This window comes from Denticeps clupeoides, unplaced genomic scaffold (assembly GCF_900700375.1).
Source record: "Denticeps clupeoides unplaced genomic scaffold, fDenClu1.1, whole genome shotgun sequence".
NCBI classification, from domain to species: Eukaryota; Metazoa; Chordata; class Actinopteri; order Clupeiformes; family Denticipitidae; genus Denticeps; species Denticeps clupeoides.
In genome coordinates, this window is record NW_021630036.1 from 410,902 (window position 1) to 426,867 (window position 15,966).

Here is a 15,966-nt window from a genome sequence, read left to right on the forward strand (position 1 = left end):
TCAGCAGTCAAGGATTTGCTTTGTTGATGGATCTTTTATGTAGAGATGATTAGTATCTTCTCATTACCTTCTCTTTTTTTGCGTGTGTTAGCATCGTGAGAGCTCAGGTGTCTGACGGTGGCAGCTACACCTGTGTGGCTTCGAACAGGGCCGGAGACGACAGCAAGCATTTCAGCCTACAGGTGCATGGTGAGAACCGTTGTTGCCATGACAACATGCACAGTGTGACGCGGCACATTTTTATTTAACTTTTTTCACTTTTCTTCACAGTTCCTCCCAACCTGGAGGGCGTGGCCAGTGTGGAGGAGGTTACCGTGGTGACAGGCACCCAAACGACCCTGGCGTGTGTCGCTGATGGCATTCCCGTGCCAACGCTTTCATGGCAGAAGGAGGGGTTGCCTGTGCGGGCGGGGCCTCACCTGACCCTGTCCAACCTGGGCTCCGCCCTCCTGATCCGTAGCGCTAATGTCAGCCACACAGGGCACTACACCTGCACCGCGACCAACCAGGCAGGGGAGGCCAGCAGACACTACAACCTCAGAGTTCTTGGTGAGAAATGTCACTCCTGAATTTTTTACAAAAATTTCAACCAAAACATTCCTAATATCAAACCAAAACAAGACGTAAAAAATGTTTTTGCTCTCTTTGAACTTCGCTGCGTGTTTTTTCAGTATCGCTGCTGGCTTTTCAGTCACTCCGCCCCCTTTTTCAGATCTGGCACAGTTCTCTTGTGTGGGCGGGGCTTCGCCTCATTGGCCAGCAGGTGTCGCTGTGAGATGCGCGAGGAGGCAGCAACGGCCATTAGTGATCACATCAGGATCACAGCATAATCAGCATGATTGATCAGTACTTGCAATTGATTAGTTGTGCAGTTGAAGGTGGATGGAACGCTCGTTGTCCCTTTTGTACATTTCAACGTCTTGTTTTTGTTTCTGTCGCGTGACGCAGCGCCCCCTCAGATCTCCGGGTCAGGGGTGCCCTCTGAGGTGTCGGTGGTGGTTCACCAGCCGCTGGAGCTGGCGTGTGAGGCGGAGGGAGTTCCAGTGCCCGCCCTCACGTGGCTGAAGGATGGCAGGCCCCTCCCTCAAACCGAGTCCCTGCACCTGCTCCGCGGGGGACGGACACTGAGGATCGCTGCCACGCAGGTGAGCGGTCACATGTTTCCCATATTTATATAATCAGAAATATATACGTTTATGCCCATCTCTGTCCATCTATCCCATTCTTCTTTTTTACTGATCGGTGGTCAGTGTCACTCCCGTGTCACGCGCATCCCATCCTTGTAAATGTAAACTGATCCATCCAATTTGATAAAGAAACATTCAACTCGCATGTTGGTTCAAAGTCACAGTGACTTTATGTTTAGGAAGTGATCTGCAGATTAGTGGGTGTGATGCCACCACAGTTTCAAACAGGAAATGGATGATTCCACTCGCAGGGGGCGTGTCTTTGGGCGGAGTTTGCCGGTAGTTGACTGTTTGTGGAGAGGAACCCTGGAAGACTTTTTCATCATGGCAACGTTAGCTTACTGCGTTTTGTTGTTTTGTTTGGTAGCGTTAGCTTTGGGACACACAAAATCTACTTAAATACGTGTATATTACAAGAACAGTAACATGTTCATAAAAAAAGGTGAAATAAGTGAAAACATGTTTTATATTCTAGTTTCTTTGCTCTGGTTACTGCTTTGAACACTCTTGGCATTCTCTCGATGAGCTTCAAGAGGTCGTCACCTAAAATGCTTCTCCAACAGTCTTGAAGGAGTTCCCAGAGGTGTTTAGCACTTGTTGGTCCAGCTCACCCCAAACCATCTGGATTGGGTTCAGGTCCGGTGACTGTGGAGACCAGGTCTCCACTTTTTGTTAAGTACAGAACTCCACATGTGTTCATTCATAGTTCTGATGCCTTCAGTGACAATCTACCAACGTAAATGGTCATGAAAAGAAAGAAAACAAGTTCAATGAGAAGGTCGCCGGTTCGAATCCCGATCTGCCAAGTTACCACTGAGGTGCCACTGAGCAAAGCACCGTCCCCACACACTGCTCCCTGGACACCTGTCATGGTGCCCACTGCTCACTCAGGGTGATGGTTAAATGCAGAGGACAAATTTCACTGTGTGCTGTGCTGCAGTGTCTAACAATCACTTCACTTTCACTTCCTTCTGCATCAGTTAGAAGACTCTGGACGATACGCCTGCCTGGCCACCAGCCCAGCTGGGGACGATGACAAGGAGTTCCTGGTTGGGGTTCACGGTGGGTTCCAGTCTCCGCCCTGTTGTGTGTTGTTATTGTGAATCGCCGCTAATTGTCGGTCTTGCCGCAGTGCCGCCGAACATCGCTGGCGAGAGGCGTCTGCAGGACGTGTCGGTGCTGCAGGACAGACAGGTGTCCCTGGAGTGCAAATCAGACGCGGTGCCGCCGCCGACGCTCACCTGGCTGAAAGATGGCGTCCGGCTGCAGGTGTGCCCGCGCGGTGGCGGTTGTGGCCGCTCGGTGTGTGTACTGTGTGTGACGTACGTACGTTGCGTTTGCGCAGGTTTCTCCGCGCGTGCGCGTCATCTCTGGAGGCCGCTACCTGCAGATCGACCACGCCCACCTGCCCGATGCGGCCCGGTACACCTGCATCGCCAGCAACGTCGCCGGGGAAACCAGGCGCCACTTCAACGTGTCCGTCAGCGGTGTGTGTTCGCGTGTGCACATGCGTGTGAATGTGAATATGAATATTGACGTGTGTGTGTGTGTGTGTGGGTCTGCAGTGGCTCCCAGTATTCAGTCCGGTCCGGAGTCGGCGTCCGTGCACGTTAACCGGTCTGTGCTTCTGGAGTGTGTGGTGAGTGGACATCCCACACCGCGCATCACCTGGAGGAAGCATGGAGCGGTGCTGGCAGGGAACAATCCCAGGTACACACACACACACACACCACACACATGAACATCTGCAGCAGTCTCATGTCTCATGTCTCAGGTACACTTTTGGGGACGACGGGTCACTGCACATCCGCTCGGCGCAGGTGACAGACACCGGACTCTACCTGTGCATGGCCAACAACCAGGCAGGAAGCCAGCGCAGGAGAGTGGAGTTGCAGGTGCATGGTGGGTAAAACCGCGTGCACACACACATGCGCCAAGTCCAGCGTACGTTTATCACAACACCCTGTCTTCGCTGCAGTGTCCCCCTCCATAGCAAAGGGCGTCACCAACATCACCGTGACTGTGAATGTTCAGACCACGCTGCCTTGTGAGGCCACGGGAATCCCAAAACCCAAGGTCCACTGGACCAAGAACGGCCGTCCACTCAGCACAGACCACGCCCACAACTTGTACAGGTATTTTATGACCCTTCAACATCATAAAACCTCGTTTACGGCATTTACCAGAAGCCCTTATCAGGGATTGTCCCCCCTGGAGACACTCAGGGTTAAGTGTCTTGCTCAAGGACACGATGGGGGTTTGAACCTGGGCCTTCTCGTCCATTGTCCATATACTTCTTTAAATTGAGTCCTCTTCTCACGTTTGACATTACAGATTGCTGTCCTCAGGGTCACTGGTTGTCATGGCGCCCACTGTGGAGGACACAGCAGTGTATGAGTGTATCGCCACCAACGAAGCAGGACAGGACAACAGAACCATCACACTCACAATCCATGGTCTGTAGACACACACACAGCTCTCAGCAGAACAATCTTCTGTGGGTTTTAGTCCTTCTAGTCATGGGCCGTGTCACCGTCTTCTCACTACAGTTCCTCCATCGATTGCTGATGAGGCCACCGAGCTGGTTGTGAACAGACTGTCCCCAGTGGTCATCGGCTGTACTGCATCCGGTGTTCCACTGCCGGTCCTGGAATGGACCAAAGACGGTCTGAGGCTGCCCAAAGAAGGACAGGGATTCAGAATACTGCCCTCAGGTTGGAAGAATACTTAAACTCTTTATTTAACCTGATAGGTATTATTGTAAGAATAATCAGGGCTTTTATATATTTTTACAACAGAATTTCCATGACTTTTCAATTACTCTTAAGGTAAATCTTCGTTACATTTACATTTACAGCATTTATCAGACGCTCTTATCCAGAGCGACTTACAATCAGTAGTTACAGGGACAGTCCCCCCCTGGAGAGTTAAGTGTCTTGCTCAGGGACACAATGGTAGGAAGTGGGATTTGAACCTGTGACTCCGTAGTCTTCTGGTTCATAGGCAAGTGTGTTACCCACTAGGCTACTACCATCCCGTTACCATATGTTCTCTGAAATTTCTGTGCAAATTTGACAAAAAAATCACAAAAAGGCACGAATGACCTGAATAACGTTACATTTTCCAGAGCTGCACGTGCAGATTGAAAGTCACATTATTAATCACTGCGATGTGGTCTCCTTCAGGTCCTCTTGAGATCACAGTTGCTGAACTCAGCCACTCCGGCCGTTACACTTGTATGGCCAGGAACCATGCCGGCTCCGCCCATCGGCATGTACAGCTCTCTGTGCACGGTAAGGTGACACGCCCCTGTGCGCTTGGGTTTAATTAATCAGCTCCTGAAATGAAATTCATATTTTTCAACCCTGAAACCCTCAGAGGCCCCAGCGATCCAGACACACCCCTCCTCTCTGGACGTAATTCTGAACCACCCCATCACCCTGCCCTGCCGAGCAGAAGGCACCCCACACCCCACCGTCACTTGGCAGAGGGAGGGCATCAGTGTCCTCTCTACAGGTAAATGTGTGTGTGTGAATGGACGTATTGGAGAAGAAATGCAGAGCTGTGACCTTGCATTGCCCTTCCAGCAGGGGGCAGAGTCACAGTCTTGCCCAGCGGCGGTCTGCAGATCTCCCGTGCTCAGACGGAGGATTCCGGCACTTACATGTGTGTGGCGCAGAATCCGGCCGGCACCGCCCTGGGGAAAACCAGACTCCGAGTGCAAGGTAATGGTGGCAGATAGGATCACAGGGGATCAGATAGGACCACCCCACACACGTTTACCCAGGATGCCCGGTTAATTAAACACGCCGACGCCCTCCAGCTGCCCCTGTGATCCTATCTGCCACCAAGAGCTACACGGCCACTGTGGATTCAGCCGTGACCCTGCAGTGCCGGACGGAGGGGCGGCCCTCGCCCTCGGTGAGCTGGCACCGGGACGGCCGTGCGGTGGCAGAGTCGGTGCGAGTGAGGGTGCTGAGCTCGGGGGCGCTGCAGATCGCCTTTGTTCGGCCGGACGATGCCGGCACCTACACCTGCAGTGCTGCCAACGCTGCCGGCACTGCCAGCCTACAGATCGGCCTGACCGTCCACAGTGAGTGATGCCGGCTGCACGGATTCGTTTAAAATTTCGGCCTCGTTCTCGAGTCACGATTCGGTTCTGTTCCGCGTAGTTCCTCCCTCCATTCGTGGAGGAGATGGAGAGCAAGTGGTGACGGAGTACAGTCCAGTGCAGCTGGTGTGCACTGCAGATGGGGTGCCCCCGCCCGTCCTGTCATGGGAGAAAGATGGCACCGCCCTGGCTGCCAGTGTGGGAGAGTACACCATACTGCCCACCGGAGAGCTGGTCATCGATGCAGCGCAGGTCGGACTCTTATGTTCCTTTACATTGTATGAACAGCAAAGTTCATGACACGGTGAAACGTGTCCTCTGTATTTAACCATCACCCTTGGTGACCAGTGGGCACCATGACAGGCCCCCGGGGAGCAGCGTGTGGGGACGGGACCTTCATCAAGGGGACCTCAGTGGCACCTTGGTGGTTTGGGACTCGAACCTGTAGTGGTGGGGCAGTGATGACCTAGCGGGTAAGGAAGCGGACCTGAAATCGGAAGGTTGCCAGTTCAAGGAGCCAAGGTGCCACTGAGCAAAGCACTGTCATGGCTGCCTGTCATGGTGCCCACTGCTCACAACGGGTGATGGTTAAAATACAGAGGACACATTTCACCGTGTCACCGTGTGCTGTGCTGCAGTGTTTCATGATCACTTCACTTTCACTTCATTACAACTATACAGTATAACCTGTCTGAATCTTTGCTGAGGAGCAGCGTGTGCTTCAGGAAGTCCACTTCTATACCCGCTAGGCCACCGCTGCTTCATAACTGCTTTCATATGTGACATAAAAAATTCATTGTATGACATGAAAAGGTAACCAAGGTAACCAAGAAGTTCCCACAGAAACATTATGTTCCACTGATTATTATAACATATATATTTGGGTCAAAAAGAGACCACAATCCTCTTGGCCCGATATTTACAAAAAATCATTTTTTCTCTTTGTAAACCAGCCAGAGGACTCAGGAAGCTACACGTGTCGAGCAACCAATAAGGTTGGTCAAGACAGCCGGAAAATCGCACTGTCTGTCCACACACACCCAGCGTTCACTCAGCTGCTGGGAGACGTGTCCCTCAACAAGGGGGACCGGCTCGTACTGAGCTGCGCTGCCGCTGCCGTCCCCGCCCCCAAGATCACCTGGGCGTTCAACAATAACATCGTGCCAGGTTCGTGTTCGCCACGTTCCGCCACGACGCTGGTACATGTCCGCAATAGTAATATTCCTTTTGTCTTGTCCTGTAGCTCACTTTGACTATGTAAACGGTCACAGCGAGATGGCGATTGAGCGCGTGAGTAAAGACGACTCCGGGACGTACACCTGTGTGGCGGAGAACGCCGTGGGCTCCATCAAATCTTTGGGCTTCGTCTATGTGAAAGGTGAGATCCACTTCTGTGCAGTGAAAATATGAAATATCGTTCATTGCTCGGATGGCTGAAGGGCCGTTCTTCTCATCCTCTTTTCCATCAGAGCCGCCCATCATAGACGGGGACGCCCACTCCAACCGGATCGAGCCGCTCGGAGGGAACGCTGTCCTGAACTGCGAAGTGCGCGGTGACCCCCTTCCCACCATCCAGTGGAGCAAAAAGGGCGTCAACGTGCAGATCAGCAACCGCATCAGACAGCTGGACAACGGCTCCCTGGCCATATATGGCACAGTGGTACTGACCCGGTTCCAGTCCTGATTCACTTCGTCTCCGAGTTTAGTACCGCGTTTAAATGAAATTCGTTCGTGTGCTTCTGTTAGAGTGAGGACGCAGGTAACTACGTGTGTGTTGCCACCAACGATGCCGGAGTCGTGGAGCGGAGTGTGACCCTCACCCTGCAGCGTAAGTAAAGCCCCCCGTACCCCCACTTCACCCCGAGCGTGGGTAGTTCCAGTCCAGGGCTTCATGGTCCATGGTTCTGGTCCTGACCGTAGGCCCTCCCACCATCTCACTGGAGCCGGTGGAGATGGTGGTGGACGCCGGCACCACCGTGGTCCTGAACTGCCAGGCTTCTGGCGAGCCCGCGCCCGCCATCGAGTGGTCCCGCCAAGGACGCCCCGTGTGGGCCGGCGAGCACGCCACCCTCCTCGCCAACGGGTCGCTGCGCTTGGCCAGCGCTCAGAAAGAGGACACTGGCGATTACGAGTGTGTCGCTCGCAACTTGATGGGCTCTGTCCTGGTCAGGGTGCCACTCACCGTGCGCGGTGAGTTCGTAAGCAAGTCACAGGTTTTAGGGCCACAGATGTGAGGATGACCGTCATATGCACGTTTGTTCGTCGTGTGTGTGTGTTTACCGCAGTTCACGGCGGCTTTTCTGCATGGATGGACTGGGGGGCATGCAGTGTGACCTGTGGGGTCGGAGTTCAGCGACGGCTCAGGCACTGTAACAACCCACTACCAGCCAACGGGGGGCGTGACTGTGCGGGGACAGACACAGACGCGCGAAACTGCCACGGAAGACCCTGCCCAGGTGAACATTACTGTGGCCGGTGATCCCTACAGCCGGCACGATGTCATCTGTGTTTTCGTCTGTCTGACTGTGCTCATGTGTAGTTGATGGTAACTGGTCGGAGTGGTCGTCATGGGAGGAGTGCTCACGCACCTGTGGCCGTGGCAACAAGACGAGGGTTCGCACCTGCAATGCCCCGCCCGCTCAGCATGGCGGTCGGCCTTGTGAAGGCCAGGCTGTGGCAGCCATTATGTGCAGCATCAGGCCGTGTCCTGGTAAGTTTGGAACGTTTCCAGGATGAACAGTGCGTGCGGCGCGGTATCAGACATCTCCCCATTTTACAAATAAATGACTGAAAAGTGGGGTGTGCGTATGTATGCAGCCCCCTTTGGTCTGAGTGCAGTCAGTTGCCCATAGACATTGCATGATGAGTGCTAATGACTAAATAGAGTGCACTTGTGTGTAATCTAATGTCAGTACAAATACCGCTGCTCTGTGGCGGCCTCAGAGGTTGTTTAAGAGAATATCGGGAGCAACAACACCATGAAGTCCAAAGAACACACCAGACAGGTCAGGGATAAAGTTATTAAGAAATTTAAAGCAGGTTTAGGCTACAAAAATATTTCCCAATCCTTGAACATCCCATGGAGCACTGTTCAAGCAATCATTCAGAAATGGAAGGAGTATGGCACAACTGTAAACCTACCAAGACGAGGCCGTCCACCTAAACTCACAGGCCGAATAAGGACAGTGCTGATCAGAAAAGCAGCCAAGAGGCCCATGGTGACTCTGAACGAGCTGGGGGAATCTGTCCCTAGGACAACTATTAGTCGTGCACTGCACAAAGTTGGCCTTTATGGAAGAGTGGCAAGAACAAAGCCATTGTTAAAAGAAAACCATACGATGAGGCCAAAATGGAAGGTTTTGGCCAAAATGTAAAACACTATGTGTGGCGGAACACCGCACATCGCTCTGAACACACCATCCCCACTGTCAAATATGGTGGTTGCAGAATCATGCTCTGGGGGTGCTTCTCTTTAGCAGGGACAGGGAAGATGGTCAGAGTTGATGGGAAGATGGATGAAGCCCAATACAGGGCAATGTTGGAAAAAAACCTGTTTGAGTCTGCAAAAGACTTGAGCCTGGTCCGGAGGTTCACTTTCCAACAGGACAATGACCCTAAACATAAAGACAGGCAACAATGGAATGGTTTAAAACAAAACGTGGTTGCCATGGTAACAGGTATCTCCCCTGTGAACAGTGTCGGGTAGCTGTGGTACGTAGTTGCCCTGGTAACAGGTATCTCCCCTGTGAACAGTGTCGGGTAGCTGGGGAACGTGGTTGCCGTGGTAACAGGGTAGCTGGGGAACATGGTTGCCCTGGTAACAGGTATCTCCCATGTGAACAGTGTCGGGTAGCTGGGTAACGTGGTTGCCATGGTAACAGGTATCTCCCCTGTAAACAGTGTCGGGTAGCTGGGGAACGTGGTTGCCATGGTAACAGGTATCTCCCCTGTAAACAGTGTCGGGTAGCTGGGGAACGTGGTTGCCGTGGTAACAGGGTAGCTGGGGAACATGGTTGCCCTGGTAACAGGTATCTCCCCTGTGAACAGTGTCGGGTAGCTGGGGAACGTGGTTGCCGTGGTAACAGGTATCTCCCCTGTGAACAGTGTCGGGTAGCTGGGGTACGTGGTTGTCCTGGTAACAGGTATCTCCCCTGTGAACAGTGTCGGGTAGCTGGGGAACGTGGTTGCCGTGGTAACAGGGTAGCTGGGGAACATGGTTACCCTGGTAACAGGTATCTCCCCTGTGAACAGTGTCGGGTAGCTGGGGAACGTGGTTGCCGTGGTAACAGGGTAGCTGGGGAACATGGTTGCCCTGGTAACAGGTATCTCCCCTGTGAACAGTGTCGGGTAGCTGGGGAACGTGGTTGCCGTGGTAACAGGTATCTCCCCTGTGAACAGTGTCGGGTAGCTGGGGTACGTGGTTGTCCTGGTAACAGGTATCTCCCCTGTGAACAGTGTCGGGTAGCTGGGGAACGTGGTTGCCGTGGTAACAGGTATCTCCCCTGTGAACAGTGTCGGGTAGCTGGGGTACGTGGTTGTCCTGGTAACAGGTATCTCCCCTGTGAACAGTATCGGGTAGCTGGGGAACGTGGTTGCCGTGGTAACAGGTATCTCCCCTGTGAACAGTGCCGGGTAGCTGGGGTACGTGGTTGCCGTGGTAACAGGGTAGCTGGGGAACATGGTTGCCCTGGTAACAGGTATCTCCCCTGTGAACAGTGTCGGGTAGCTGGGGTACGTGGTTGTCCTGGTAACAGGTATCTCCCCTGTGAACAGTATCGGGTAGCTGGGGAACGTGGTTGCCGTGGTAACAGGTATCTCCCCTGTGAACAGTGTCGGGTAGCTGGGGTACGTGGTTGTCCTGGTAACAGGTATCTCCCCTGTAAACAGTGTCGGGTAGCTGGGGAACGTGGTTGCCGTGGTAACAGGTATCTCCCCTGTGAACAGTGTCGGGTAGCTGGGGTACGTGGTTGTCCTGGTAACAGGTATCTCCCCTGTGAACAGTATCGGGTAGCTGGGGAATGTGGTTGCCGTGGTAACAGGTATCTCCCCTGTGAACAGTGTCGGGTAGCTGGGGAACGTGGTTGCCGTGGTAACAGGTATCTCCCCTGTGAACAGTGTCGGGTAGCTGGGGAACGTGGTTGTCCTGGTAACAGGTATCTCCCCTGTGAACAGTGTCGGGTAGCTGGGGAACGTGGTTGGCGTGGAGCCCGTGCAGCGAGACCTGCGGCCAGGGCACTCAGACACGTGTGCGTCTGTGTAACAACCCGCCACCATCGCATGATGGACCGCCTTGCCGGGGCTCCGACACGCAAACACAAGTGTGCAGCGAAAGGCCGTGCCCGGGTATGGAACTGCACACACACACACACACACACACACACACATGATGGTGACACCTCTCTTCTAACCAACACCTCTGCCTTCTGCCTGTTTTTACTCCTTCTTCTCATCAGTGGATGGCAAGTGGTCATCGTGGATCAGCTGGGGACCTTGTAGTGTTTCATGTGGAGGCGGGACCAGACAGAGAACGCGGCTCTGTGGCAGTCCTGCGCCTCAGCACGGAGGTCGGCAGTGTGAGGGGAATGATGTGCACCTCGATTTTTGTAACAGTGAACCCTGTCCGAGTAAGTATTAACTCTAATTAAATGAATTATAACGAACCTCAGACTCCGCGCCATCGGTTAATGTCAGGGTTGCTGCATGAAGACGGGGGGCAGGGGACGCAGGCAGAAGCAGTGGGGGTGTGAATTTGTACCATGAATCGGCCCATCCGAGCGGGCGTGGTGTCCCTGATAGACAATCATGCTCACAAATCAAAAATGTCCGAAATGAAAGCCACACCCACTTAAACACGAGCGAGGACGCTTGCTCTCAACTCCTAGTATTAAATGTTTCCTATTTAAACAGACTTTGCAAAAATGAGCAAATCGTGATTCGAATCTCTTTTCCTTCTATAAAGTCCATGGAAACTGGGGCCCGTGGAGCAGCTGGGGTGTGTGTAGTCGATCATGTAATGGAGGTCAGATGCGCAGGTACCGCACCTGCGAGAACCCCCGTCCGTCCAACGGAGGACGCGCCTGCGGCGGGACGGACACCGAGATTCAGCGATGTGCCACAGAAAGCTGTCCTGGTAAAAACACAAAAATACGTCTTCGCACGTACTTGTGAGTGAAGTTGTGACTGAAACTGCAGTACCGTGTGTGACTACAGTGGATGGTAACTGGGGACCGTGGCAGCCGTGGGGAGACTGTTCATCCACATGTGGGGGTGGAGAGAGAACGCGCATCAGACTCTGCAACAGTCCGCCACCCGTCAACAAGGGCCGCCCCTGCCCAGGAGACTCCACCCAGATCACCAGGTGCAATGTGCACGTCTGTCCAGGTACGTGTGAGTGTTGGCACGTCTACCTGCCTTCAGTGTTCCTCCCCCAAGCTGTTGATCGGACCCGTGATGGTACCTTTGTTCCTGAGGTGGTCCTCTGCGGGCGAGGGGCAGCATCATTGGCAACGTCAACGGTGTGGAGTTTGGAATCGCTGTGCTCAATGCCACCATTTCCAGCAGCCAGTCGGGGGGCAGAATTATTCAAGCCACCATCTCGAATGTGCCACGTAGTCTCGGTAGGTACCTCAACACGTTTTTAAACTTCAAACTGTAGTCAGCAAGCCAAGCTGATTCCAATATATGGCCAAAATGTTAAAGCGTCAATCATTCAATCAATTTTTATTTATGTGACGCTGATTACATTGTACATGGTCACAAAGCTCCTAACCATCAATGAAGTGATCAGTTCTGGTTCACTAGGACCCTCAACTATGAACACAATCTTTTTATTCATAGTTGGGGGTCCTAGTGAACCACAACTGATCACTTCATTGATGGTAACATGAAACATTTATATTTACAGCATTTATCAGACGTCCTTATCCAGAGCGACTTACAGTCAGTATTTACAGACAGAGTGTCCTGCTCAGGGACACGATGGTAGTAAGTGGGGTTTGAACCTGGGTCTTCTGGCGAGTATGTTACCCACTAGGCTACTGCCACCCTGGAAGCACGTTGTACGTCGCTCTGGATAAGGGCGTCTGCCAGATGCCTTAAATGTAAAATGTAAATGTAAGTATAGAACAGCCGCTCATGGCCCCAAAGGCAGCCGTGGAAAAGGAAGAAAGGAGGAGCAAGGCTCAGCAAGGGGAACCAACCTCTTCTGGTTTTATCCAGGAGATATGCCATTTACAGGTTATTGCTGTCCAGTTGATGATGTAATGTTGAGGTACTACGTTCAGCAGATGGCAGCAGAACAGGCCAGACCGGGAAATCCATGGTCATGTGATCCCTCTGCACCACGATGTTCTCCAGGAGAGATTTAGCGTCCACATGGGAGAGAAGGCCGTGTCAGTGATAAAATGTTCAGATGTTGAGTTTTTGTCCGCCTTGATCGCTCAGGTCCAGCGATGCGGAAACTGGTCTCCATCCTGAACCCCATCTACTGGGCCACCGCGGAGGAAGTGGGCGAGGCCGTGAATGGACACACCCTGACGGACGGTATCTTCAGACGGGAGACGCAGGTGGAATTTGCCACGGGTAAGTGGTGTGTGGATGTCTGGGCCTTTTGTCCTTCAGCATGTATGAACACACTCTTATTGGGTGTGTGTGTGTTCAGGCGAAATTCTGAGGATGACCCACGTAGCCCGTGGGCTGGACACCGATGGCGCGTTGCTGCTGGACGTCGTGCTAAATGGACAACTTCTTCAGTTGCCTGGTAGTGCTGACATCAGCCTGAAGGTACGAGTCCTGACACGTCAGTCTACGCACCCAGCGTAATTTCAGGGGTCCCTGATCGTCCGCTGTCCTCCCTGCAGGACTACTCTGAAGACTACCTGCAGACAGGCCCGGGACAGCTGTATGCCCAGTCCACTCGCATGTTTAGCTTCGACCAAGTCAGCGTGCCCTATTCCTGGAACCACACCGCCACCTACGACCCCAGCCGAGGGAGCATGCCCTACCTGGTGCAGACCCTCCACGTCTCCGCCGTCAGTGCGCAGTACCGCCCCCTCCAGGAGGTGCTGGACTTCAGCCTTCATGCCAGCATCACCAAGGGTCAGATTCCCACTTTCCTCCTCGCTTCATCGCTCCGTGTTCCGGTCGGTGTCATTATGACAGAGCCCACGTGTGTCCCCCCAGGTGACCGCAGTAACCAGTGTCCCCCCGGATTCCGTCTGGACCCGGCTGGTCCATACTGCTCAGGTAAATAATCTCCAAAGAGGATATTATTACTTTTATTATCATGCATCCATTATTATATAACCCACTGGGTGTATGATGTGTACGTTGAAGACGAGGATGAGTGCGAGGAAGTCAACCCCTGCTCCAATGCATGTCATAACGTCATCGGCACGTACTACTGCTCCTGCCCGCCGGGACTCGCCATGTCTGCTGATGGCAGAACATGCCAAGGTACACAGTAACCACGCAATAAATCTAGAACGCACGTCCGCCGCTCGATTCAGTTAATGAGGCCAATTTGTCCCGCAGATATCGATGAGTGTTCTCTGGGTGGCCATATGTGCCATGATGGACAGGACTGCGAGAACACAGTGGGGTCATATCGGTGTGGGATGCGATGTGGGAGGGGATTCCGGAGGACGGCAGATGGACAGAGCTGTCAAGGTCAAAGATCAACTTCTAACAGAGGACGTTAACGCTCTGGTCTGTATACGCATCAGGTTCAGTTAAGGTAACCATATATCATCATATTTCATTCTTCAGATATCAACGAGTGTCAGGACTCGAGTCCCTGTCACCAGCACTGCCTCAACACCGTTGGCAGCTTCCGCTGTGCCTGTGAACCGGGGTACCAGCTGAGGAACCGACGCTGCGTAGGTCAGGACCGGCACGCTGGCCTCCACTTCATGAACGTTTCTGCTGCCGAGGAACTTGAGACGTTGTGATGCTTCTGTCCCCAGACATCAACGAGTGCCGCCAGCGGGTGTGTCGCTCAGACCAGCAGTGTAAAAATACCCGTGGCGGGTACACCTGCCTCGACCTGTGCCCACCAGGGATGACCCAGGGTGGCAACGGAACCTGCGCAGGTGAGAGGCGCTCGCGCCCCGACTCAGAGTCGAGGGGTCAACATGCACTTCACCTCCGCTCCATTACAGATGTAGACGAGTGCAGAGACGGGAGCCACCAGTGCCGCTACAACCAGGCGTGCGAGAACACGCGCGGAAGCTACCACTGCACCTGCCCGCGCGGGTACCGCACGCAGGGCGTGGGCCGGCCCTGTCTGGGTACGTTCTCGGAACACGCAGCCTGCTGCGCCGCGTTCATCTCCGTCCGGGGTTAAAAGCAGGAAGCGGCCCCGTAATCAGAAGGTTGCCGGTTCGAATCCTGAATGCCAAGGTCCCCGGGCGCCTGTCACGGTGCCCACATATATAAATACAGAGGACACGTTTCACCGCGTCACCGTGTGCTGCGCTGCAGAGTCTCGCGATGACGATCACGTCATTTTTTTTCGATATATTAATTTACGCAGAGCTGATCCTGGACTGGATTTCCTGCGTCCTCACTTCTTACTGTAAAAACGACAGCGTAACCAGCCTCCGCCCCCCCCTCCTCAACCGCTCCTCTTCACCTCTCAACTTCTGCCTGAGGTCCTGCTATCAGCTGCACTTCATGGCTCCACCAGCTCCAGCATGTAAACCGGGAGGTTTTACTGTTACTGACGCCCATGTTAATGCCCCCCTTTCCCTCTTCCTTCTCCCCCCCGGTCCTCCGCTTTTCTGCCCCCCGTCTTCTGTGGCCGGTTCCTGTGTCGTTGTGACAGACGTTAATGAGTGTGAGCGCGTGCCCGCTCGGTGTGCCCACCGCTGTGTGAACAGCCCTGGCAGCTTCCTGTGCCTGTGCCCGGCCGGGCAGCGCCTCCTGGGTGACGGGAGGTCGTGCGCTGGCCTGGAGAGTTTCTCGTACGGGTTCAGCCTGGCATCGCGGAGCCACCACACCAGGGGGCACTATCGTGGCATCGCGGTGCCCGTGCGCGTACGCAGAGACGCGCATCACGTTATTTGCCCCGGGGGCTTTATGTTGGGCCGTGGCCGTTGTCTAGGTAACTATTATTGCTGGACCCGGTGGCTGGTCTTCATTTGTCTGGAATTGTGCATCTCTGCACGTCCTGCCTGGCCGTGTTCACCGATCGCCTTCTTCTCTACAGACATTAACGAGTGTGAGCAGCGTGACACGTGTCAGCACGAGTGCGTAAACACGCCCGGCAGCCATCAATGCCTCTGCCCTCCAGGGTATCGCCTGATGACCAATGGCAAGACGTGCCAGGGTGAGATGACATATTAAACCACGGAGTGGCGCTGTTGCGGTGTGTTTATTCGCCGTGGGCTGTATTTGTACAGACGTGGACGAGTGTTTGGAGCAGAACGTTCAGTGCGGCGCCAACAGGATGTGCTTCAACATGAGAGGAAGTTACCAGTGCATCGATACGCCGTGCCCGCCCAACTACCAGAGAGACCGGGCCACCGGGTAAATCACATGACCTCCTGTCCTCTCAGCTTGTTTAGTTCAGGTCCCTTCAGATTCTTCTCTTCCCTTCTTCTGCCTGTCTCATTGTCCACGCGAATCGTCTTTTTGATTAAAACTGTCTGTCTGTGTCTCTCTGTCTGT

At 53.7% G+C, this 15,966-nt stretch overlaps 1 protein-coding gene across 3 annotated transcripts in view; it reads left to right on the forward strand.

Moving 5' to 3' along the window:
* hmcn1 (hemicentin 1) overlaps positions 1 to 15,966 on the forward strand; it is a 67,361-nt gene that overhangs the window by 50,635 nt on the left and 760 nt on the right. For 2 of the 3 annotated variants that reach the window (XM_028967868.1, XM_028967870.1), the window contains 39 exons: positions 92 to 189; positions 271 to 549; positions 949 to 1,145; positions 2,168 to 2,249; positions 2,320 to 2,456; positions 2,533 to 2,674; positions 2,753 to 2,897; positions 2,962 to 3,089; positions 3,166 to 3,322; positions 3,522 to 3,643; positions 3,737 to 3,901; positions 4,373 to 4,480; positions 4,566 to 4,703; positions 4,775 to 4,912; positions 5,011 to 5,280; positions 5,360 to 5,550; positions 6,252 to 6,465; positions 6,542 to 6,676; positions 6,768 to 6,958; positions 7,045 to 7,126; positions 7,219 to 7,488; positions 7,584 to 7,754; positions 7,838 to 8,008; positions 10,471 to 10,641; positions 10,752 to 10,922; positions 11,258 to 11,428; positions 11,509 to 11,679; positions 11,769 to 11,915; positions 12,742 to 12,879; positions 12,959 to 13,080; positions 13,158 to 13,395; positions 13,480 to 13,542; positions 13,633 to 13,752; positions 13,831 to 13,965; positions 14,065 to 14,178; positions 14,262 to 14,387; positions 14,457 to 14,585; positions 15,506 to 15,625; positions 15,699 to 15,825. In XM_028967868.1, the coding sequence (XP_028823701.1) occupies positions 92 to 189; positions 271 to 549; positions 949 to 1,145; positions 2,168 to 2,249; positions 2,320 to 2,456; positions 2,533 to 2,674; positions 2,753 to 2,897; positions 2,962 to 3,089; positions 3,166 to 3,322; positions 3,522 to 3,643; positions 3,737 to 3,901; positions 4,373 to 4,480; positions 4,566 to 4,703; positions 4,775 to 4,912; positions 5,011 to 5,280; positions 5,360 to 5,550; positions 6,252 to 6,465; positions 6,542 to 6,676; positions 6,768 to 6,958; positions 7,045 to 7,126; positions 7,219 to 7,488; positions 7,584 to 7,754; positions 7,838 to 8,008; positions 10,471 to 10,641; positions 10,752 to 10,922; positions 11,258 to 11,428; positions 11,509 to 11,679; positions 11,769 to 11,915; positions 12,742 to 12,879; positions 12,959 to 13,080; positions 13,158 to 13,395; positions 13,480 to 13,542; positions 13,633 to 13,752; positions 13,831 to 13,965; positions 14,065 to 14,178; positions 14,262 to 14,387; positions 14,457 to 14,585; positions 15,506 to 15,625; positions 15,699 to 15,825 (5,994 nt within the window). Of the gene's footprint in view, positions 1 to 91; positions 190 to 270; positions 550 to 948; positions 1,146 to 2,167; positions 2,250 to 2,319; positions 2,457 to 2,532; positions 2,675 to 2,752; positions 2,898 to 2,961; positions 3,090 to 3,165; positions 3,323 to 3,521; positions 3,644 to 3,736; positions 3,902 to 4,372; positions 4,481 to 4,565; positions 4,704 to 4,774; positions 4,913 to 5,010; positions 5,281 to 5,359; positions 5,551 to 6,251; positions 6,466 to 6,541; positions 6,677 to 6,767; positions 6,959 to 7,044; positions 7,127 to 7,218; positions 7,489 to 7,583; positions 7,755 to 7,837; positions 8,009 to 10,470; positions 10,642 to 10,751; positions 10,923 to 11,257; positions 11,429 to 11,508; positions 11,680 to 11,768; positions 11,916 to 12,741; positions 12,880 to 12,958; positions 13,081 to 13,157; positions 13,396 to 13,479; positions 13,543 to 13,632; positions 13,753 to 13,830; positions 13,966 to 14,064; positions 14,179 to 14,261; positions 14,388 to 14,456; positions 14,586 to 15,121; positions 15,401 to 15,505; positions 15,626 to 15,698; positions 15,826 to 15,966 lie in introns of all 3 variants that reach the window. The other variant, XM_028967871.1, reaches the window with a different exon arrangement.